Consider the following 24,506-nt stretch of genomic DNA (forward strand, 5'->3'; position numbering starts at 1 on the left):
GTTCTGGCAATAAAGATTTGATCTGATTTGAAGGTTAACTTGGGAAACTCCAGAGCCACTGGGGCGGAGCCCTTTTGACGGATCAGCACCAAACATCACACAAACCATCCTTGAATAATGCCTGAAAGTTTCATTACAATCTGTCAAACGGTTTCGGAGCCCATAAAGGACAAACAAACAAACATACATTGGATTTTATAAATATAGATAGATTATTTCTTGCTATTTTAATGGTGTGATTGAGCTCAAAAGCTTAATGTTAAAGGTATAATGGTTATCAAAGTTTTAATGTACCACGTACTGTATTATAAAGTGATGGTATTGTCTAAGGGGAAAATAGTTATGGATCGATAAAATAAATATAGAAACATTCTTGGTTTTTTTTTGTACATACAATATAGAGCTGAATATAAACATTTTGTGATTATTCGGGTTGTTTTCAAGAATTGGGTATAATTTTACATATCAATTGATATGTACCTTATTTAGTATAAAAATAACCACCTTATGCAAGATTTATATTATTTCAACAATGTTATATGGCATTAAACATAAATATTAACATTTAGGGTAACTTAAAGTAGATTTTGGGTAATTTTAGACCACCTTTAGGGTAAAATCGCAATAACGAGGTGGCTGGCAATAACCATTGAAGTATATAACACAAGTTGTGTTATAATACTTCGGTGGCAACAATACTGCACTGGATAGTGAAAACTGAAAACTGGACTGTGTGTGTGGAGTGTGGATTTTGAAATGGAATGGATTAGGAAATCGGAATCTGCTCTCTTGCTCTCTCCTCTGCTTGCTCTCTGCCGCTCTGCCCGCCCTGCCTAGTGCCTGCTTGTCTGTCTGTAGTGTTAGTTGCCGCCGGCGCCACTGTTGCCGCCAAAATTGCTAGCTAGCGTCGTTTCTGATTTTTTAACATAAAGTTTGCACTGTTTGCAGGTTTTGATTGGATTTGAATTGAATAATTTAATTATTTGTCGTTCGTATCTGTGTCTGTAGTGTAGTGTTAATAGGACAGACTGGATGAAATAGTTTTATTTTAAGTAGTACTTTTATAGTTTTTGTAATAGTTATAGGCTAGGTTAGCCTACCGGTAGGCTTACTGCTAGGATTCGTTTTCAAAGTTTTAAATATATTAATCTGAAAGGAAACAAGAGACAGAGAAAAAATGACTAGCACTGAACAACAAACGAAGAGCACTATAACTCTTAAAGGCTCTGTAGAATTAGTAATTGACTATTTAAGTAAGTAGCCTACTAATGAAAACAGTGATTATCTAAGAGGTTCATGTGCTTATGTTACATGAGAATGATGAGTTTTGTATCCTTGACAGTTTAGTTTTGTTAATAATTAACTATAAATAATCGCTTGGTCTTCGGCAGTTTCTACTGTTTGATCTAGGCTAAGTTAACTTGGGTAGTATTATCCTACTTAGCCTAACTATCTACTGCTACTGTAGCTTCCCTGATGCTGTAGTTCAATGCTGAATACTTTTTTATACTTTTACACTTTTCTTTAAAATGGCGACCATACAAAGTAGGTATTTTAAGCCAAGTATGAATGGAGATGAGTGGCGCGATCTTGTTGTCTTGTTAGTGACTAAGGTCGACATATTCCTTAGACACAGCTGGTTAATTTATAGCCCATACAGCTAATGGCAACTAAGGGACCTATAGTCTATAGTGGAATCCGAACCACTTTTTTTCCTTCGTATATACGAATTGGTCTAATTATCAGGATAGTACTGCGGATAGTCGTAGTACTCACCCGTGTGGACGTAAATCCACACCAGGGAGTATCGCATCCACAGTGCATGCCTATAAATATCCACAATAGTAAGTGCATGCAGTCTCTTGAACCTAAGCGGTTTTTGTCTCCTAAACTAACTAAATTTATTAGTTATGCTTGTACAAATGAGGACAAAGGTAGGCTAAGTTAAACTAAGAAGCACTCACAGTAACAACCCTCGCTAATGGTTAAGCTTGTACAGTGACCCAGGGTGCAGTTCCGCAGAAAACCTCCAATATAGTAACAGATTTAATATCGTTATGATTATATCAATTTGAATTTGGTTTGAAACAGGATCGAACCGAATGAAAAACATTAGGGCCTATATCATATCATACTAATATTATAAATGTGAAAGTTTGTTTTTGTTTGATGTTCAATCACGCATTATCTAATAGTCGGATTGTGTTGAAATTTGGTATGATGATAGCTCACATTCCCGATTAACATATAGACATATTCTTACCTCAAATATCCTTTCGGGCTCCGCCCCAGCGGCTCTACAATTTCCCATGTTAACCTTATGATTATTCATATTTAAAAGGAATAAATAATTTTGCCAGCTGTCTCAACTACACAATTTGTTTCTATGATATCATAGACAAAAAGAATTAAATATAGACCGTCAGCTGTGCTGCGGTTACCATAAGTTCTGGCGCACACTGCTGGGATCGCCACGGTAGTTACAGCGTACGCGCTACGTAAACTACAGCGGTGTGCGCCGGAACTTATGGTAACCATGGTAACCGCAGCACGGCTGACAGTATATATTTGATTCTTTTTGTCTATGATGATATTCAATAGCATTAAAAGATTATACGGTTTACCAACAGGGTGCAGCACCATTAGTTCTTAATACATTTATGACAACAGCTAATTTGAACCAAGCAGCATCAGAAACCTGAGTGTGAGAACTTTACTTCTTTCTTTGTTTGGGTGAAGAGGTAAAACATTATGGCTATGGTAGATGTTCTATATACTATAGTATACCGTAGATTATAGTAAACCAAATTTTCACAAAACGTGTCCTTTCTCATTGCAAATGCAAAGCACGAGTATTTAACTACAATAAGCATTGTGTACCAAACCCGTACTAAGGACGGGTACTCAGCTAGTATATATATATAGATATTTAATCCGATAATAGGCTAACTTATACGTACGGTATCTCAGGTTCTCTGAGGAACTGTAGCCTACCCTTTACCCAATGAATTTATGATCATCTGTTTGCCGCCTAATGGTGCCAACTATCTCAATGATTGATGATTGATAACTGAAGTTAGCGTGTGCAAGAGTATTCGACAGAAATCAGTAGGCCTAGGCTATTTTACATTAGTGCATTTTGTCGGTGATATAACTTGATTCAAGTAGGCCTACCCCTACTCTACTTGATGATAGCGGTTAAGCCTACATAGATTTTTATTCAAAATCACACTTCACTTTTAACACAAGGGTAAAAGTTTATGTATTATATTGTTTTTTCTGAATCATTGTGATCTATTTTTGGACTTGCATGGATCACTTGGCGATTTAATGTAACCTCATATATACCGGCATTGTAAAAGCTGAATATAAGTTAGGCCTAGTTAAAAAAAGTGTTAAAAGTTCCCATGCTTTTTTATGGATGAAAGGCTAAATTAACTGTTGTAGTTCGCTTGTTTGCCTAGTTATTAATCAATTTGACAATTTAAAGCTACCAATTCAATGAAAAATAAACATCATTAGGTCTACCTTCCCTGTAGCTGCAAACCTAAGTACTTATGGAAATTGGCTTAGTTTGCAGGTCTGCTGCGGCAGGGTTATTTGGTTAAGTTTTGTAAGTTAACCTGTTAATTTGTTACAGATTATGGGATCAATAGTATTCTATTCCAAAGAGGCATTTACCCTCCAGAGAGTTTTACAACTGAGGAGCATTTTGGTTTGTCAATTTTGGTTTCAACTGATGAAAAAATCATAGGTTTCCTCCAGAGTGTTTTGGGACAGATTAAAGGTAAATTTGCCAACTTCTATGTTTATTAGCTGTTGTTTATGATTATGTGAAACTGTTCTCTGCTAATTTATGAATTCAAACCAAAAGAAACTTAAGAATTTGCAAAAAATAACAGGCATTTGTTTTGAAAAATGTTGAAAAGGAAGTTAAGTTATGGCAGTCTTGATTATCTGATTGTTGGCTATCTAACCGATTGTGTCATCCAATCCTTCCCGTAGGGGTTGAAATATAATGTGTGCCTATTCTATGTGCCTTCTGTGTGTTCTATGACCTACCTGTACTGCTTCTAAGGTTATTCCCATTCTTCAATCGTCTCTTGAGTGAATCTATTTAATTATTTTCTATAATGTGTGTTTTAGATTGGCTTTTAAATGAACAAGTAAACAAAATGTCCCTTATAATCGCTAACGTAATTACAAAGGAAGTTTTGGAGCGGTGGGATTTCAAGCTTGAATATGAAAAGCCTGAGGGGGAAGCTTCAGGAAAAGGTGACCATGTTGGAAAGAAAGACTTGAAAGTGATCCAGAAAGAAATCAGAGATGTTCTCAGACAGATTTGCTCAACTGTCAGTTTTCTCCCCCTTCTAGATTGTCCTTGTAAGTATGAAAGCAAAGCACCACCTTAAAATAAACAAAAATTACTTGAGAAGTGAAGTGTAAACAGAGGCAATATAAATTGGATACTTTATTGGTAAAATGTTGAAGGGAGTAAATTAAATTAATTTTAAAAATGAAAAGCAAGTTTATTTAAAGGGCACCAAGTTTTTGTTATCCCGGAGATGGATTTAGCCTTATTAGATTTGTGGGGTTATTGAAATTGTTGGCAGGTCTTACCTGAAACAATCTAGGATTTGTTTCTGCATTTTAAATGCTATCAAACTCAGATAAGTTTTTCTTGTATTCTTTTAATTTGTGTAACGTATTTTCTGTCTCTATCTTACTCATTACGTCTTATGGCGTTTCCGCTCACAAAATACGCCATAACTCTGTTCATAGTGGCTCGATTGTCAATTTGTTTACACAGTTGTAATCTGCATGAAATTGCGGGGATTATGATATATGTTTTATATAAAATTCTTTTTTAGATTATATTAATTCTTAAATCTACTGAATACTGTTTGTTATTACCACTTTTTAAATTAATTATAAAGCTGTTATCATTGCTAATGATTAATTAACTTAATTAAGCACACACACTTATGTTTCTAATGTTTAATCTTATGTTTTTTATGCATTTAACATGTAGGAGAGGACCCATGCTGATCCGCAGCGTTAAAATAAATATATATTCCAAGAAAATCAAATTTATGATTTTTGATTGAGTAATACAGTATCTTGAGCTTAACTGATTCAAACGATCAATAAATCAAATTAAAGCCTATACGTTACTGATTATTTTGAGTCCAAAACATATAAAAATCATTAACAATACTGGAGCTATTGATTTTTAATCATATAAATGTAGCGTGTCACCGTCCCTAAATCAAGTGTATTTTTTAGTTGTTTTTTTGCTTTTGTATTTAGGTTAAGTTGTAACAGTTTTCTTAGTTCTTTTCGGCCTTTTAGGCTTATCTAACGGCGAATCACGTAATTTCAACGCAAGTGTAAGAACAGAGAGACGCGTTGAAGTTACTATGATCCCGTATTGGAATAGGGAGGGGGTACACGCCACACGGGCATTGTCATCTATTAGCGTATTAATAGTATTAATAGGCATTAATAGCGATTCACCCATCGTACTGTCTATATCATTGCTCTTGCTCATAATTAATAATATATACTAATACTCACACATCCGCATCTAATAGTTCAAATAAACCTTAAGTATTCAGCATCAAAATTATTATTATTATTTTATCTTCCCAATCTCATTAGGGCCTACTCTCCCTCAATTAGAGCAGTGGTGGCAGCGATACCTCCTGAAGTCCCTTGACTTTTCTCGTAACCGGTACAGAAAAACCTCATGAAAAATGGTTTATATGTTTGTTCTTTACCTTGCATTTGCTTGAAACTTGTCCGATTTGAATAACTAATAGCTTATGTGAAAGCCGGTATTTCACTGAAGGTTCTTAGACCAAAATATAGGATTATATAAATATAGATTGTGAAATACATCATACATTGATGTAAGAATACAAACACTAGATAAATATATGTCGTCGGGTTGAAGAGCAAAATAAACTCGGAAAAGAGAAACCAAATTGAACTTCCATAAGAAATACATGGGGAGCGAATTTCGTTTAAGTATAAGCCAAGTGGGATTACAAATATATATATGCCGATGCTTGGTGGCAAATCTGTGCGTCCATACCTTCAATTTTTAGACCTTAATCATGAAAATCGGTCGCTTAGCAGAGCCAAACGAACACGGATATGAAAAACCAATTTTTATATATATAAGATTTTGTATGTTAGTAATAAATTATGCTTCATACAGCTAAGTTAAACAAATTCATATATTTGTTCAGTTGGAGTGCCAAATGAAACGAGCACCAAAAGGCTTAGAATACGTTATGAAAAAACTTGTTTTTTACGAAACAAGCCGTTTATCTATGACAATAATATTTCAATACAATACAATTGTAAAGACATTTACAATTTTACAATTATAATTTCCTATGTGTTTTTGAACAGTATTAATTTGTGCAACTTTTGCCGAAGACCAAATTCCCTTATTTCCTAAAATATCCCTAAATATGTTAAGTACTAGACTTGCAATTAATTGTGGCAGTAAATTTTATAATTTTGAAAACTTAAAAACTATAATTGTGACTTAACTTCTCTAATCCCTGATGGCTTTGTCATTAAATCAACTTTAATCGAGTTTAAAGTGATTTGTTTATAAGTACAAAGTAGTATGCATTTAGTAAATAAGGTAGCCTCAGACATCTGTATTTTGAGAGGCTTAATAATCTATACTTATTTAATACGCAAGCAGGTTTTTTGTGACAATTACTCCTCCGAAACTACTGAACCGATTGATATGTTTTTGGTGTCATTGGAAAGAGGGTAACGTGAAGTTGTGCAGGAAACTTTCTTTTTAGGGAAATAATTAGAGAGTGAGGCCCTAGAGCCCTTTAAAGTTTCGTATTTCTCCGTAAGGATAACATGGGAGATAATTTTTGTTTACAAAAACATATGTTTGTTACTTGAAAATAGTCAAAGACTACTACATAATAATTTATGTGTATTATGACTCTCAATGTGTATACCTACTACATTTCAATCAAGGATTGTGTACGGTACCTTAAAGTTTACCCATAATGGATCTTACTACTTTATTTTAATGCTGGGAATAGTAAAATTTTTTACCATGATTTAGAAAACTTTACTATAATAATTTATGTACCGGTATTTAAATCACAAATCGTTGATATTATTAAATCATTTGAAACTAAACAGCTGATCGACAAATCAAACAAATCATCTACTTCATGTGAATAATGTTATTACACAAACATAGTTTTTTTTTACCAATATCTTGATTCTTTTTTACTTGTGGGTGTATTTTGATTTTGCAGTTATGAAAGCACCAAGCCAAGTAACTTTTATCTAATTTTCTTTATAAACTAACAGTATTAATGAATTACTACATGAACTTGACAAGACAGGTAATTAATTGTCAGTATGCCAAGGGGAAGAAGAGTGGGTCCTTGAAAACAGACGAAGGCAGAGACACCCATCTAGAAAATCCAACTGAGTTTTTAAATATAGAGGTCAGTGGATTGCCAAGACACAGATTAGACTAATAAAAGGGGGCAGTGGTTTTATTGGTGAGGAATATTAATACATCGAAAAGGGCTTCATTAATAGCACAAGGCTTCATGTGATCAGAATGGTTAACAACTTAATAGAATGTAAAGTCTTAACTGGAACAAGTGAGTGGGGACATATTTTGATTTCGAGGATAAAAATTAACCGTCTGAAACAAACTTACCTTTTAAAATGGAAAGATGCTAATTTCTGTTACCTTTGGCATTTGCAGCGCTATATTATATGTTGTTTTAAGTAAGGCTACATCTTTTAATAGGATACGCATATTCGTTACGGAAAACTCTGACCAGGGTAATCTTCCTGAAGGTAACTTTAAGGTTAAAATCGTAGTATTCATGGAAGTGTTTTTGTGATAAAAATATTGTTTTTTTAGTGTTTATTTTTAAAAGTGTGTTTTCTTCAAGCAGCATTTATATGACCCTCAAAATATGCTACATAGGCCTATTGGTTTGATATGATAAAATGTTTTGTTAAATGTGTTTTGAAAATCTTTAAAAAATAACTACCCTACAACCTTGCTTGCTGCCTATAACATACTTGAACTTGAACACTTATTAATTTACTAAATATAATAGGCCCTACACATACAGCTAGAAAATGGCTGGACAGCTTCCCTTCCAAGGCTTCATTATTACTGTATGTAATTTTCGACGTCGAGTCAATATATAGGCCTAATACGATGCATTTGTTTTCTAAATTCTAATCTAATCTATCTGTTTTCTAAATGTTATTTTGCGGGGCATTGAGCCGCACAGGTTCACTAGTAATAATTTAATTTAAAAAAAATTTTAGTCAGGCACTTTTATTGTTTTAATACTGGTACTACGGGGTTTTTACTGACGTAACTACATCAAAAGCTTCGTACTTTTATAACAAGTACAATGGTGGAAACCGCGTTTAAATCAAATAAGTATCAACAAAGATATGATAGTTTATATCAATGAAAACACGTTCTCCCAATATAAAGTGTATGGCAGCGGCGGCACGGTGTATACGTCAGGTGGTGGGGGGAGTGCCGGACCGATACGTGTGTGTGTATATCTGAGCTGTACAGCGCGCGATCCAGTTGTAGTAATAGAGATCGATGGGTCGGTTAAGTCTCCTGTACATCTCTTATCACAAATACTTGGAAATAGCATTATATTTGACTTCATAACCTTTATTATTGTATTTTTTTAATGCATTTAGGTTCCTTTGACCTGCTCATCTATACAAAGAAGGATTGCCAAGTTCCTAACGAATGGGACGAGACTCAGCCTGTCTTCATTGCCAACTCACAAGAGCTTCAGATGCGCTCCTTCTCCACTTCCCTTCATAAAATGCATACAATCGTCAGTTATAAGGTTGAGTAGCATTTTCAACTTCAGCAAAAAAAGACTCTCGGTGCTTTTGGAGCTTGATTCCTTCTTTCAAAGAACTTAGTAATAATGTGTAAATTGCAGTCTACTGTTTTGTACTTTTTCTATTTATTAATATTTCGTTATAAAAGTGGTCAACATAAGTTAGGTTGTTTGTTCATGTTGAACACAGTTGGGTTCATGGCATGAATATGTTGGAGGTGAAGATGACTCATGGAAACTATGCTTGAAATAAGGCAATTAAGTATTAATCTATACAAACACTCAGGAACCTGAAGTAGCTAGACATGAAGGGGCTTCATGACTTCTGTTTTTGTAAACAAACTCTGGAAATAATGTGCTTAGATTAAGCGAGGCGTACGTTCAACCAGAATTAGGCGGAGTTCTATTTTATACTAAGCAGTTACTAAAAAATACCTCAAGAGTTTAAGCCTTAAAATAAAATGAACAAAATGATTAGTCTGATTTTAATTAGACATTGTTGATAGTCAATAGAATTAAAGTGTACAATATTAGAATATTATTTATCATGTTGTCTCCACTTCTTTAATGACATTTATTAATTGTCTTTTATGAATTTTTTATACCTTTCCTAACCTGACTTGTGATGATGTTGTTACATTAAAGAATAAATAAAAAAAAATTCTTGTTTCAATTACCTATAGGCCTAGATGAAAGACAGCAGAATAAGCAAATTTCCATTTACCTGATTGGATTTTCAATTCAATCTAATAAAATAACATTAGTGTTAACAAGTACCTAGGTTTGCTGCTACAGGGGAGGGTAATAAAGTGTTTTTTTTATTAAAATATTAATTTCATGATGGGTAGCCTCTGGACCATACAGCAACAATAATAATGGTTTAATAATTAATTCACCTCTGTCAATATGGTCCTTGCATAGTTTGTCACTACTGCAGTTTCGTGCTCGTGGAGCGCATCCAGGTGAAGATCACGAAAGTTAAAACATTTTCTTCATGTGAAGGTGGTCAATTTTTGAAAAAAACTGACCATACTACTGAAAAACTTTATACCATTCGTGTGTTATATGTTTTCGGTGTTTTTTCAAAAATTGACGACCTTCACATGAAGAAAATGTTTTAACTTTCGTGATCTTCACCTGAAGATGTGCTCCACGAGCACGAAACTGCAGTAGTGACAAACTACGCAAGGACTATATTGACAGAGGTAAATTAAACCATTATTAAAATATTAATAGGTAGCTTAATATAAAATAAATAAATTAGCCAAGTTTGATAAAAATATATCCATAAACAAGTAAACATCTATTCTATCTATCTATATATTAATAGGCAAGCATGATTCTTTAAAACCTTTTTTCTCAGCTTGTGTGCATCGCAGGGAAAATCTACGCGTTTAAAAAATTCAAATAGGCTCAAATATAAGCACAAAAAATAGATTTGAAATTAAAAATAAATTAACAAGGGCTTTTTATGGGTTGCCATGCTGGTGACGAAATATCAACAAAATATAAACAGAAAATCAAAACAAATGGAAGAAATTACAATCACATGTTTTATTTACAGTTTGGGTGCAAATAGAGGAGTCTGTACCTTTACATTCCATCCCCATTGTCACCAGTTTTTTAAATTAAATTTGTCGTAGTTGATGTGAGCCACCAACAGATTGCGCTGGTCTAAAATGACTAATTTCTGTCGAATAGACGATGTTTTTTTACCAAGTCAAACTTATGGAATGACTTATTATGAGCTATAGCGACTGTTATGACCCATCTACTTTGTCAGTAACAAAAAATAAGGTAGAAAAAAAATTTGACTCGCATTTGGTGACTGGATCACACAACTACATGTTTTTAATTTTAAAAAATGGCGCCATTTTGTGTTTTTTTGAAAATAATTAATATCTCAAAATCCCTTAGAGGTATTTTTATAAAACTTGGTATAAACTTTAAGTCTACAGGTAGCTCATCAAATTTCAAAATGGCGGCCATTTAAAATTTGTTAAGTAAAATTCAATGAAAACCGGCCATTAAAACAAAATTTTTAATCGCCATTTTGAAATTTGTGGAGCCTGATCAAAGATATTTTTGGAGAATGTTTATACCTGTAGACTGAAAGTTTGTACCAAGTTTCATAAAATATCTCCAAGGATTTTTGAGTTATTAATTATTAAAAAGAAAATACAAAATGGCGGATTACGGCTAAACTAAGCCAAAATCAAAAAAAGTTATTCAACATTTTCGACTTATTTTTGCATGTAGAATCTGAATCTGCATAGCCCGCTATGCTTTACTGATACACCCGGTATATTTTATTATATATATTTTATTTATTGTATTCCCATAAAAGAAATCAAGAGGGAAACAATTAAAGAAGCTTATTTTAAAGGTAAATATGATGAAATTTATGTTTTGAAAATCATCATAAAAATAGGCCTAGTGCATTATCATAAAACTATACTTAGTCTTACAGTAGACTCCCTCTTATCCAGACACCTTTCAACCGGACATCGGTTTAACCAGACTACACTAAGCGGAAATGACAACTCTTTAACCAGACGATTTTTATCAGCACATTGGTTTAACCAGATCAGGCAGGAAGTGGGCAGTACTGAAACGACTATTCTCGAGGGAAAAATTTGAGACCAGTGATCTTGTGTCTAAATACAATGCTCTCCTAAATTAAAGCCGAGTTTTTGGGTACGTCGGTTTAATGGGAAAACCCATTATCCGGACTGGCCTTGGTCCCGAGGAGTCCGGATAAGAGGGAGTCTACTGTAGTTCATCAAACAGACCAAATTTATACATGTAAATCCTTGCTCATTTTCTGACTTTGGTGTCACCTACATCGTTATACTTGAGCTTGTATTACAAAAAAATCACTTTTGAAGCTCTATTGTAGAGGCCTATTAGTGAACTATATTTGTTTCAAAACTAGCAATGGGGAAAATTAAATAAGTTTTATAAAAATGAACAAACAATTTATTTACTAAATCATGAAATTACAAAACCTAAAGTGGTATCAACGTGAACCTGATCGGCAATGTAACTTGGTTTGTAAAATTAACAACAGTTGGAATAACAATCCTAAAAAATCATCAAAAAAGTAAGAACTAACAGAAATACATTTTAAGAAGTATATTGATCAGGATTTAGTTGAATCATCCTAGCAGTAAGTTTAAGGCCATTAAAAAAAAGACATAATAGAACGACAATTCCAAAAGTTATATAAATCAGTTATATTTATAGAAATGAGAAAACAAAATATACAAATAGTTAATGTACTGTAAACTGAAATAGTTAAAAGGATAATAAATTAACATACCAATCATGGAAATGCAATTTTACAAAGCATGCGTTTCTAACTATTTGAGGAGTTAGGATTCTTACCTCAATTTAATTTCTAAACTGGATTCGTGATAAAAGACTTACTTTTTATATTTAAAAAGACAAAAAGAAACATGACTCAAAATCAATGAAAATTCCTTATCTGTATTATTGAAAATGTCAACAATTACAAAAACAAATTTACAACTGAACTAAAGTATGAATGAAGATGGTGTTATATCTAATATCACTTTTCCGATACATGGTTTACTTCTCCGTTGGTCAAGGTTGGTCTAAGAGTCTTCTGGAGAACATGTGCATCCGCAGGTTCAATACGCTTGTAGTAGTGTTTCTTTGTTTCATGAATTTCAAATCCAAATTTCTTGTAAAATTCAATGGCCCCAGTGTTGTTTACTTGAACGTGTCTAAAACATTGTTGTACATCAAAAATACAATAGAAGATAAGCGTGAAAAAATTATACAGCAATAATAGACTAAACTGAGACCTTGATTTATTATCTAATCAGAACTAAGGAAAACGTACGTCCTTGAGGCATGAATAAAAATAATAGTCTAACCTCGGTATAACAAATCTCAAGGGACCGAACTAAATATTTGTTAGCTTATATCTAGGATTTCTTTAAAGGGAGGTTTGTTCACAAATAGCATCAGTCACTATAGCTCGAGGTTGGACCTCGTTAATAAAAAAGCACAGGCTACTGTATTGTAAAGTAGAACCTCTATTAGTCGTGGTAATATATATATATATATAGAGTATATATAGAGAAAACCACGGTTAATCCAACATGGTATAAATAAACGGTATCAGCAATCTGACACATACTTTCTCCCATTAGCTTGTCAACAACCTATATCATGGGTAAAAGGTGGGAGTAACTATAATATTTTATGGGGAAAATCACAAAAGTTGCAATAACTTTTGAACCGTAATTATTGTTACAGCAATGAGTGCTAGGTTACAATTTTTTTGTTTAGAATTATAAGGACCATAACACATTAATTTTAACCAAACAGGCTTTTTTCCTAAAATCCAACTTTTTGTTATTTTAAGGGGAGAATAATATAAAGTAATAATAACTTTTGAACCATAATTTTTACATAAATGGGATTTGTACCATTTTGCATAATTAATTTTTATTTAAATCGTTCGAGCCGTTTTTGAGAAAATCATATTTTCCGTTATTTTATTTTTCTGGAAAGGGTCAATCCATTTCAAATCATCCAGCAAAAAAAGAAAATGACACCCATGTTCTCAGATTCTAATGAGTTTTTTTTTGTGTTCCTTTTGCTATTCTAATTATTATGAATACCAAATTTCATTTTGATATCTTGAATACTATTAATTACTATTACTTAATTACTATTAAAAATCAAAATTTTGAAAAATGGAAAAAAACGCCTGGAGATATCATGCATTAGTTTCTACATACCAAATTTCATCAAAATTGGACAACAGGTGTGATTTGTAGCTCTGTTTACACATCCACAAACAAATACACACAGACATTATTTCGAAAACCACTTTTTTTGGGTTCAGGGGGGCCCAAAACGGATATATCCACTGAAAGAAAACTCAATCTCGAAAGTTTTTACGAAAACAATACTTTCTCCATATACTATGTAGGCCTATACAGTAGACTCCCTCTTATCCGGACACCTTTCAACCGGACATCGGTTTGACCTCGGTAGAAGTGACATCTCTTTATCCGGATAATTTTTATCAGCACATCGGTTTAACCAGACTAGATTGGCAGGAAGTGGGCGGTACTGAAACGACTGTTCTCGGGAGAAAGATTTGAGACTAGTGATTACGTGTCTAAATACAATGCTCTCCTAATTTAAGTCAAATACTGCATAGAGTATGCATTTAAACGGTCCGTTTTAACGAGATTTTGGGGACGTCAGTTTAACCGGAAAAACCGTTATCCGGACTGGCCTCGGTCCCGAGGAGTCCGTATAAGAGGGAGTCTACTGTTTAGGGGGAGAAAGTACAAAGATTATAAACCAATAAAAAACACTGCAATACTGTGTTTAAACAGCTGTAACAGTAATAACCCAGCTGCCTGGAGGTTTACCCACCGTTACTTTGGGTGATGTAGCTGAGGAATAAAACTCAGCACTTGCTTACAAAACCCAACATTATTAGTACAAAAAAAGAACACAAAGCTCAGTAACAATAAAAAAGGTTCAGTAGACTTAAACAGTAATAGGCCTACCAAATAATTTAGTTTACAACAGAAACAGCAATTTTGAAAACCCCCTAAGATTGCCTTACCAGGACCCAAGGCCAAGGGCAACATTAATGTTACGATTTACATTCTTTTTAACAGAATATTGTTTTTTTTTACCTTATCTTCTTAGGTTTCTCTTTATCCACAAATTCTCAAATATCTCAAGTCGCCATGTAGCCCAGTCAATAAAGGTTTTGTGTGGGAAGAAATTAGCAACAGGCAAGATTATATACCAATCGTTAGTATACAACTAGATGTATACATTTTTCCAAAAGTCCCAAAAAATCCCCCTGGGGCTTTCCCCCCACTCCCCTTGAAGTTAGGAATACAAATTTCAGAATATTAAATACTAAAAGTTTGGGCAGGGAAAAAATTCACAATTTATCTGCTGTCATCAGATATTCTGGGATTTATCTTAAATCTAAAGAAACCATCCATGAATGGACGATTTTTTCATGTTACTGCTAGAGAAGTTTTGGAGAAATCAAGAAACCCAATTTGCACATAGGCCTACCTATTTTCCAGATTTTACCGCAAAATTTACAGCTTACGTATATACTAAAGGCTAAATATAAACTTTACATTTCTGATCTCTTCACATGGATTGTAATTCAAATTTTCACCCATTCTTTTTGCATTTTCTCAATATTAGACCAAATTTAAACTCAAGATATACTCTATGTTCACCACTTACAGATAAATGTTGTCGTAGTTGCCATCTTTCTCCACATAGTTAAGAACATGTTGAACCATCATTGTTCCTATACCTAGTCTTCGGTAGGGTGATAAACATCCAAGGGTCATTATGTACAGTCTGCGAGCGTGATCGGAAGTGTCAATGCGACAGCACACAGCTCCCACAACAATGTCATTGTAGTAAGCTACAACAAAACCCAAGTAGTCTTGATTAGCTGCATACAGTCTAGGAATGGTAGAGATACAAAATCTTCTCAATCAAAATGTGAGAAAAGTCCTGGTAACAAAATCTGCTTAGCGTAAATATCTTTGATACAAAACTCACCTAGTTTAGCAAGTTCTCCCACTTCCAGGACATCTTTATAGAACTTTTCATTATATGACACAGGAAATACAACTGTATTTAGACGTTTAAGTTGTTTTATGTTGTGCTGTGTTACGTCACCCAGCTCAATTTTAGACCTAAAACAGAGATTATGATTTTAAAAATTCACTTAGGTAGGCCTACTAAAAAAGTAAGCCTAGATATTAAATATTTATGTTCAATCCTTATGCTGCTGATTGTTTTAAGAATAACTATCGTTCTACACTCTTTTAAGACTAGATTTATATCATGTTTATACAAAGTAATAGCCATGTGAATGTTTTAAGCTTGTTTTATATGAATATAATATAAGTTCAAATACATAAGAGTTAAAATCATTGGTTCGACATGATTTTGAGGTTAAAAGGAATTCCTAAAAATCACTGACACAAAAACTGTCTAAACCCTACCAGTTCATGATAAAAGGGTTACTACCACCTCTAACAGTAGGCTGTATTTGGACCTAAGTGGATAAAAGAAGTGAATGATAAACGAGGATATTGGGCGTTAGGTGAATGAGATATTGCAAAGAACTGGCAGCCAATGAAAACAACAGTTGTTTTGAATAGGCCTACATCCGTTCATTGTTCCTATACATCTGATAACATAGGTAATTTAGGTATCACAAATTGTGGTACCTACCAGAGGAACCAATGAACATTATGAATTAGCCTATATGCCTGCTGCCTGCTAAAGATCGTTTAAGGGCGTACATACTTTTTCATAAGCAAGAGGCTTAGGGCTGTCTACTGAAGATATGTAAATAATTCAATCCTGGAACTTGTGGAAGTTACAATGGGCCTAATGGCATTCGGTTCAATGACTAGGCGACTTACATGTTGTTGTTTACAATAGAACAGGGTTGCCACCCGCAGTGCGATGAAAAAGTTCATACAGAATTCATGGGTTTTATAGGTAGTTTAAATAATTCATGGTCAATGCGCTTGTATAATTTCAACACAAATATGAGTTTTGCTGATTCCAGTGTGGCTACATGGTTTTGCCATTAATTTGAATCTGCTAATTACTGTCTCAACTATACTTTAAATGTTAAAATTATCATATGATCAGCTGACTGTTTGTAAACTTTATATTTGATTTTATTGTAGTTCTTTCTTAATACAAAAGTGTTTCAATGTTATAATCTCTTCTTTTAATTAACTTATTTTGTGTTAGTATATTTATGTAAGGCACAAGCCTTATTTGGTGACCCCTTACTGTACTTTTTATTGTCATTAATTCAATTGGACCATAATGAATAATCAAGATTCTACTCCAACTCCTAGTACACCAGAGGCTTCACAAATCTCAACAATTCAAGTGAAAATTCCACCATTTTGGTCAAAAAATGTTTCACTTTGGTTTCATCAAATTGAATGTCAGTTTTCTCTTCATGGAATTTCAAAGGAAAGAACTAAATACAATTATGTAATGAGCTCACTGGACAATGAAGTTGCAAGTCACCTTTCGGATTTTATTACCAAACCTTTGTCTCAAACTCCCTACTCTGACTTAAAAGAAAGGCTCTGCTCAGAATACGAAATTTCAGAAAATGCCAAACTAAAACAACTGACAACAGAAGTTTTTCTCGGAGATAAGAAGCCGACAACTCTTCTTCGTGAAATGAGAACCTTAGCAGGCACACAGGTAACTGACAGTTTTTTGAAAGTTATTTTCCTACAACGTCTACCTAGTCACATTCGTACTGCTCTAGCTGCTTCTCAAACCAATTCTCTTGATGACTTAGCTAAATTAGGTGACCAAATAGCTGAACTATCAGCTGTCGACAACTACGTTTGTGCTCAAGGAGATGTTGCGCAATCTAGTGATCGGATTGCCAACTTAGAAAAACAAGTCAGCGAACTAACTCAGTCTATTGATGGACTTCTTAAGTTAAGTAAACGCAACTTCCCAGTCAAACATAAGAACAATTACTATCCTAAAGCGAGAAATGATCAAGGTGAAATTTGCTGGTATCATAACAAATTTGGTGAAAATGCTAAAAAATGTGTTCAACCTTGTTTGTTCACACCAAAAAAGAATGCACAACAGGAAAACTTCCTGCCCCGTCACTAAATGCGGCTCAGGATGACAGGGGCTTTCAATCTCGCCGCTTATTTGTAACCAACTTACCCTGTGGTCGTAAGTTTCTCGTGGATTCTGGAGCAGACATATCTGTTTTGCCTCTCACAAATAAAGACAAATGTGCTGTAAGTAATAGACAATTATATGCTGCCAATGGTTCTGTTATCAAAACGTACGGTAAACAAGACATAAAACTTGATCTAGGCTTGAAAAGAAAGTTTGTCTGGTCTTTCATAGTTGCAGACGTAACCCAACCCATAATTGGCGCAGATTTTTTATCACATTATGGTTTACTTGTTGATATCAAAAATAAAAGACTAATCGATAACAGGACTCAATTATCTGTTATTGGAATTCAAAAACTTTCAAATCAACAATCTGTATTGGTTCTTGACCCAAAAGGTAAATACTCAAAACTTATCAACCAATATCCTAATTTACTGAAAGAAAATCCTAATTTTCAAGTTTCACAGGACACAGTTTTTCACTCAATTCAGACAACAGGTCAGCCTGTGAACTTTAGAGCTAGACGTTTATCTCCAGAAACACTTGCGGTAGCTAAAAATGAGTTTCACAAGATGGTTGAGTTAGGCATTTGCAGACCTTCAAAAAGCTGTTGGTCCAGTCCACTTCATTTAGTTCCCAAAACTGATGGTACATGGAGACCTTGCGGGGATTACCGTGCCCTAAATGCAAAAACAGTTCCTGATAGATATCCTATACCTTATTTGCATGATTTTAACAGCCAGTTGAATGGAAAAACTATATTTTCTAAAATTGATCTTGTTCGGGCTTTTCATCACATTCCAGTAGCTCCTGATGACATTCCAAAAACTGCTGTCATAACGCCTTTTGGATTATTTGAATTTCTAAAAATGCCATTTGGATTAAGGAATGCTGCACAAACTTTCCAGAGATATATTAATTCTCTTTTGCATGATCTAGAGTTTACCTTTTGTTACTTAGATGATATTCTAGTAGCATCCTCCTCAGAAGATGAACATATTAATCACTTGCAAACTGTTTTTGATAGACTTAATAAGCATCACATTAATATTAATACGTCAAAGAGCGTATTTGGCGTGACTGAGATCTCTTTTCTTGGTTACACAGTTTCGAAACAAGGAATTTCTCCTCTTCCTGATAAAGTTGAAGCTATTGTTAGTTGCAAACTTCCTGAAACCATTCTTGAGCTTCGTAGATTCCTTGGACTTATAAACTTTTACAGAAGTTCACTTCCTAACGCAGCTGCTATTCAGCAACAACTATTTGATTTGTGTAAGGGTACACATAAGTCTGATAAACGAAAAATAATTTGGACTTCAGAATCTAAGAAAGCTTTTGAGGACGCAAAGGGCCAGCTAGTCAATGCCACACTTCTAGCACACCCATCTCCTGATGCTCCTTTAGCTCTCATGGTCGATGCATCAAACTTCGCTATAGGTTCGTCTCTCCACCAGATTTGTAATGGAAACTTTGAACCTCTTGGGTTTTTCTCTAAATCCCTTACAACAACTCAACAAAAATACAGTACCTATGACAGGGAACTCCTGGCTGCATACCTATCTGTGAAGCACTTCCGTTATCTCCTTGAAGGGCGAAGTTTTGTTATATATACAGATCACAAACCTCTATCTTTTGCCTTCAATAAACCCTCTGATACATCTAGTCCAAGGCAATTGCGTCATCTAGACTTCATTGGACAGTTCACTACCGACATAAGGTATCTTCCAGGAAAACAAAACATTCCTGCTGATTTCATGTCAAGAATAAGTGCTATTGACCTACCTTCATCTATATCATTTGAACAAATTTCTGAAACTCAATCTCAAGATGCTGAACTTAAAAACCTGAAGTACTCAAACACAACTTCTTTGATATTCAAAAATATTTTACTTCCTAATGGCTCAGAGCTGTGTTGTGACACAAGTACTGGAAAACTACGACCGTTTATTCCTCAGCAGTTCAGAAAACAGTTATTTGACTCCCTTCACAACCTGGCACATCCTGGAATCAAAGGATCTCTGGACCTTATTAAACAACGTTTTGTTTGGCCTTCCATGAATAAAGATGTCAGACTTTGGGCCAAAGCATGTGTAGCTTGCCAGAAATCAAAGGTTTGGAAACATACTACTTCTGAGATTGGAGCTTACAACAACATAAATGGACGTTTTTCTCACATTAATGTGGACATAGTTGGACCCTTGCCACCTTCTCAAGGATTTACGTACTTGTTAACTATCATAGACCGCTTTACACGATGGGTCGAAGCAACGCCTATCAAGGATATTACTGCTGGAACAGTTGCAGAAGCACTTCTTTCTACCTGGATTGCTAGATTTGGAGTTCCTCAAAACATTACTACAGATAGAGGAAGACAATTCGACTGCAATTTATTTCAGGAATTAACAAAACATCTCGGTATCCATCACATTAAAACTACAGCGTATCACCCTGAAGCTAATGGAAAGATCGAGAGATGGCACCGACATCTGAAATCTGCATTAACGGCTCAACTCACATCTAACTGGACACAGACGTTACCAATGGTTCTACTGGGACTAAGATCTTATATTATTCCAGAACACAACGTTACTGCTGCAGAAATGACACTAGGTCAGTCCATCAGACTGCCATGCGATCTTTTTCAAACTACAGAAGATACTCAACAAATGTCCCTGATTTAGTGTACAATCTGAAAAGAAAAATGAATGATCTCAAACCAATAGAAGCCAAATACCATTCTTCTAAGAAGGTCTTTGTTCATCCAGAATTAAGAACATCCAACCATGTTTTTGTTCGTCATGATTCATCCCGAAGACCGTTGCAAGCTGTCTATGATGGTCCTTACCAAGTGGTTTCGCGATCTGACAAGTGGTTTACTATTCTTACTCCACGAGGACCTACGTCGATTTCTATTGACCGACTCAAACCGGCATTCCTCCTTCAAGATTCTATGAACGGTACGACCATTAACGTAAGAAAAAATGACATGAAACCTAGAGAAACTCAAGTAGACAAGACCAAAGACAGAAATGAAGATGTTGACCTTAAAAAAACACTGATTTTTACAAGATCAGGTCGTAGTGTTCACCCCCCGCATCGTTACGTTCCTCGTTGACACTGGGAGGGGAGTATGTGGCTACATGGTTTTGCCATTAATTTGAATCTGCTAATTACTGTCTCAACTATACTTTAAATGTTAAAATTATCATATGATCAGCTGACTGTTTGTAAACTTTATATTTGATTTTATTGTAGTTCTTTCTTAATACAAAAGTGTTTCAATGTTATAATCTCTTCTTTTAATTAACTTATTTTGTGTTAGTATATTTATGTAAGGCACAAGCCTTACCAGAAATGTACGTGTAAAAGGCAGTTTCTTTGTTTTTTAGAATCGAATAACCTGTCATAGCCTATATGAGATACAACTAATTTAGAGTGATTCATCTATATGTATGGATTGTGGATAATTATAGGGATGCACTGTGGATGCGATGCTACCTGGTGTGGATTAACGTCCGCACTAGTGAGTACTACGACTATCCGCAGTACTATCCTAATAATTAGACCAATTCGTTAATTACGAGGAAAAAATGTGGTTCGGATTCCACTATAAACTGTAGGTACCTTAGTTGTCGTTAGCTGTATGGGCTATTAATTAACAGCTGTGTCTAAGGAATATGGTGGCCTTAGTCACTAACAAGACTACAAGATCGCGCCACTCATCCTTCACTCATATTTGGGTTAAAATACGCAAATAGTGGCGTCCCCATCTTAAATAATTGATAATTGATATAGGCCTACTTGCATTTATTAAAAAAGTGAAAAAAAAAACAGGTCAAGCTAACTTAGGCCTATTACAAATGCTATGAAATACTGGAGAAGAATTCAAAAAAATATTAAGTCTGATTCTGTCTTTCCACAACAATAAAACAAAAATCCCGCCCACCCAGCCAAAGAAATTCCCTTTAATTCACCCGCATTATGAATGTTATGAAAAATCCTGTATTATTCTGGATGAAAAATTGTATACGATGATTGGTTTTATACACAAGGCTAAAAATTAGGAGTCAGAGTCCAAAATTCCATGAAATTGCACATTTTGTTTCGATCCCGTGCAAGATCTAAGACTTCTGTTTTTGGGATATAAATTCCCATACTCCATAATAGATACCTAAGCTGGGTTAGGCTGCTATAGTTCGGCCGCTTAGAAAACGACCTGCGCGCTAATGCTAAACCAATGCTGGAGGAGGTCGCTTTCTAAGCGGCTGAACTATAATGATTTTCCAAACCATATGCAGTCGGAAGACTCAACTGACCTATAATTAATTAGAATGAATTATGCAACTTTTTCTAATCATGGAAGTTGTTAAAAATTATCTCCAGGCAGTATTCTCTTTATATTCATTTTTTAAATATGTGAAATATTTTTTTATTTGGTAAACTTAATGGTAGGCCTATTGGTAGAATAACATTCGGGATTTTGAAAACTCATGGTCCGATAGAGAAATTCATGTATATAAAACCCAACATGCCTTTTTTCATGGTCACAAGAACTCATGCATAATTCAAGCTTTTCACAATGGCCAGTGGCAACCCCTAAATTTGAATTTAAAAATGGATTTTTCAAATCAATTCATCTGAATGCACAATCTGAAACGGGACGTTTCAAAAATGGATTTTATTATAAACACAACCATTCCAAAACCAGAAATTCTCGCAATTACAAATCATTTATCATTATCTACTGGACAGACTTGATTCACAGACACAAGACAGCTTGATTCTACTACCAGACCAGTCATTTAGACATTAATAAAATCTTACAGACCTTTAAAAAGAGTATAGAGTACGGTAGCTCTAACTTCTAGACGAGACTTGTGTGAAACCAAGGCCAGCTTTAACTACCTCTGTGGGGGAAATAGGCTCAAAATTTATTGTGGCGTTACGTTAAAGCAGGACAATAAGCCCAAGTAGGCCTACAGTTAAACTTAAACGTGGGAGTGTCATCTGATAAGGATAACTTATGTTGGTACCCTAACTCAAATAAGTTATGGGTAAGTTACCAATTAAATGCTGTTTTACTTTACTTGATAACCTGTGGTAGAAACAAAAGGGCCATAACTTATGTGACAAAGGAGATGGTTCGAAATTTTGTGACATTAAAACAGGATAGGCCCAACTATCCTGCTGCTATTTAGGCCTAGGCTATACTTAAGTTGTCACCTGGGGAAGGACATTTTCTGAAAGGAAATATCTAGAAAACTCCTTTCAGGGATTGCTCCAAAACACACTAAGGCTACAACTCAACAACAAAGCTATTCAAACGTTTAGCTATGGACTTAGATGTAGGAATTATAAATTTAAATGAAAATCATATCATCACTAGTTACAAATAAACATAACCTCGATTTGGAATATTGAAAAAAGGCAAAGCTTACCTGGTCATATCTTCAGGAAATTGAAATCTAACTACAAAATATGGTGTTTCGGTTTAATTTTTGATTAATATCAGGTTTCGAATAATCCCAGTCTGATATGCAATTTAAATTTGTAATTGAAATTCATCAAACATGATTCACATTTCACAGTTTGGATCGGATCGGAGACAGAAGAGACCATTTTTATCTTTTTCTTTTCAGGATTTACTGACTAGCCAACTTATAAAATATCAAGCAAAGTCATACAAAGAAAAGTGGTATATCTTGGATTATTATTCAGTAACTCATGTTTAATCTGTGTTTTACGACGGCGCTGAAAGGCCACCAACTATAAAAAAAATATTTTTCTTAATCTCTGAGAAAAAACTTAGAATTCTGAGTTTAAAGTCAGAATATAACAAGTGGGCGTTCCACTCTGAGATTAAAGTCAGAATTCAACTAGTGGGCGTTCTCCTCTGAGATTAAAGTCAGAATTTAACAAGTGGGCGTTCCTCTCGGTTAAAGGAGTTATAATTCTGAGATCAAAGTCAGAATTGAATTGTGGGCGTTCATCTCTGAGATTAACGTAAGAATGCGGCCACCAATGCGGCCGTGCTACTATACTCTACTGTACATACAACTTAACTTGTAACTTGTAATTTCCATTAGATTTGCATTGGGCGATCAGCTGATTTACTAATAATATTAGTTTGTACTTTATTATGTAATGGGCCCACTGAGCTAAAATTATAACTGGAGGTAGCACTGCCATTGCAGAAGTCTGTCAAAAGCGTGTCGCTGATTTTGTTAGGTTGGTATAGCAGCAGGTTTTTTCATCCAATAACATGGCTTCTATAACTAGGTTTGCATAGCAGTGAGTTTTTTCATCCAATAACATGGCTTCATTTTAACTCACACCTCACGCAAACATGGCGGCTGGCGACACGCATCTTTGACATTCAGTGCTACCTCCAGTTAGAATTATAGCTCAGTGAATGGGCCCCAGGCCGCGGCCTGGTAGAATTGGCAACGTTGCAAGTAGAAGAACACAGTAGAATAGACAACAGAAATGATATTTATATTATTTCTTTTGTCTAAGATAGTAGGGATGATAGCATCGATATGCTGATAATATCGTTGCAATAAGAGAGGAACGCCAACAGTTCAATTCTGACTTAAGAGTTGAATGCCCACTATAGTTCGGCCGCTTAGAAAACGACCTGCGCGCTAATGCTAAACCAATGCTGGAGGAGGTCGCTTTCTAAGCGGCCGAACTATAGTTATATTCTGACTTTTTTCCCAGAGAGGAACGCCCACAATTCAATTCTGACTTTAATCTCAGAATTCTAACTCCTTTCACAGAGAGGAATGCCCACTTGTTAAATTCTGACTTTAATCTCAGAGGGGAACGCCCACTAGTTGAATTCTGACTTTAATCTCAGAGTGGAACGCCCACATGTTA

General features: G+C 34.7%; 2 protein-coding genes across 2 annotated transcripts; one reads left to right on the forward strand and one right to left on the reverse strand.

Moving 5' to 3' along the window:
• Positions 1-880: 880 nt before the first annotated feature.
• On the forward strand, positions 881-9,514 carry LOC128986793 (mitotic spindle assembly checkpoint protein MAD2A-like). Its single transcript, XM_054407315.1, has 4 exons — positions 881-1,253; positions 3,641-3,787; positions 4,147-4,383; positions 8,749-9,514. Exons 1-4 carry the CDS (start codon positions 1,178-1,180, stop codon positions 8,910-8,912), a joined length of 624 nt encoding a protein of 207 aa, XP_054263290.1. The 5' UTR covers positions 881-1,177; the 3' UTR covers positions 8,913-9,514.
• A 2,855-nt stretch (positions 9,515-12,369) lies between these two features.
• Positions 12,370-23,221, reverse strand: LOC128987633 (probable N-acetyltransferase san). Its single transcript, XM_054408584.1, has 4 exons — positions 23,066-23,221; positions 15,498-15,634; positions 15,171-15,357; positions 12,370-12,649 (listed from the first exon to the last, which is right to left on the reverse strand). Exons 1-4 carry the CDS (start codon positions 23,071-23,073, stop codon positions 12,472-12,474), a joined length of 510 nt encoding a protein of 169 aa, XP_054264559.1. The 5' UTR covers positions 23,074-23,221; the 3' UTR covers positions 12,370-12,471.
• Between the last annotated feature and the right edge of the window lie 1,285 nt (positions 23,222-24,506).

This window comes from Macrosteles quadrilineatus, unplaced genomic scaffold, assembly GCF_028750875.1.
Source record: "Macrosteles quadrilineatus isolate MER2022 unplaced genomic scaffold, UCM_ALF_1.0 Scaffold_2__2_contigs__length_208266976, whole genome shotgun sequence".
In the NCBI taxonomy this organism is placed as follows: Eukaryota; Metazoa; Arthropoda; class Insecta; order Hemiptera; family Cicadellidae; genus Macrosteles; species Macrosteles quadrilineatus.

Coding starts and splice junctions, on each gene's coding strand:
- LOC128986793 (XM_054407315.1), top strand. CDS start 1,178: ATGACTAGCACTGAACAACAAACGAAGAGCACTATAACTCTTAAAGGC. Junction 1,254..3,640: donor ATTAGTAATTGACTATTTAA/GTAAGTAGCCTA, acceptor AATTTGTTACAG/ATTATGGGATCAATAGTATT. Junction 3,788..4,146: donor TGTTTTGGGACAGATTAAAG/GTAAATTTGCCA, acceptor TGTGTGTTTTAG/ATTGGCTTTTAAATGAACAA.
- LOC128987633 (XM_054408584.1), bottom strand. Junction 15,358..15,497: donor GGGAGAACTTGCTAAACTAG/GTGAGTTTTGTA, acceptor GTTTTGTTGTAG/CTTACTACAATGACATTGTT. Junction 12,650..15,170: donor AACTACGACAACATTTATCT/GTAAGTGGTGAA, acceptor ACAATGTTTTAG/ACACGTTCAAGTAAACAACA.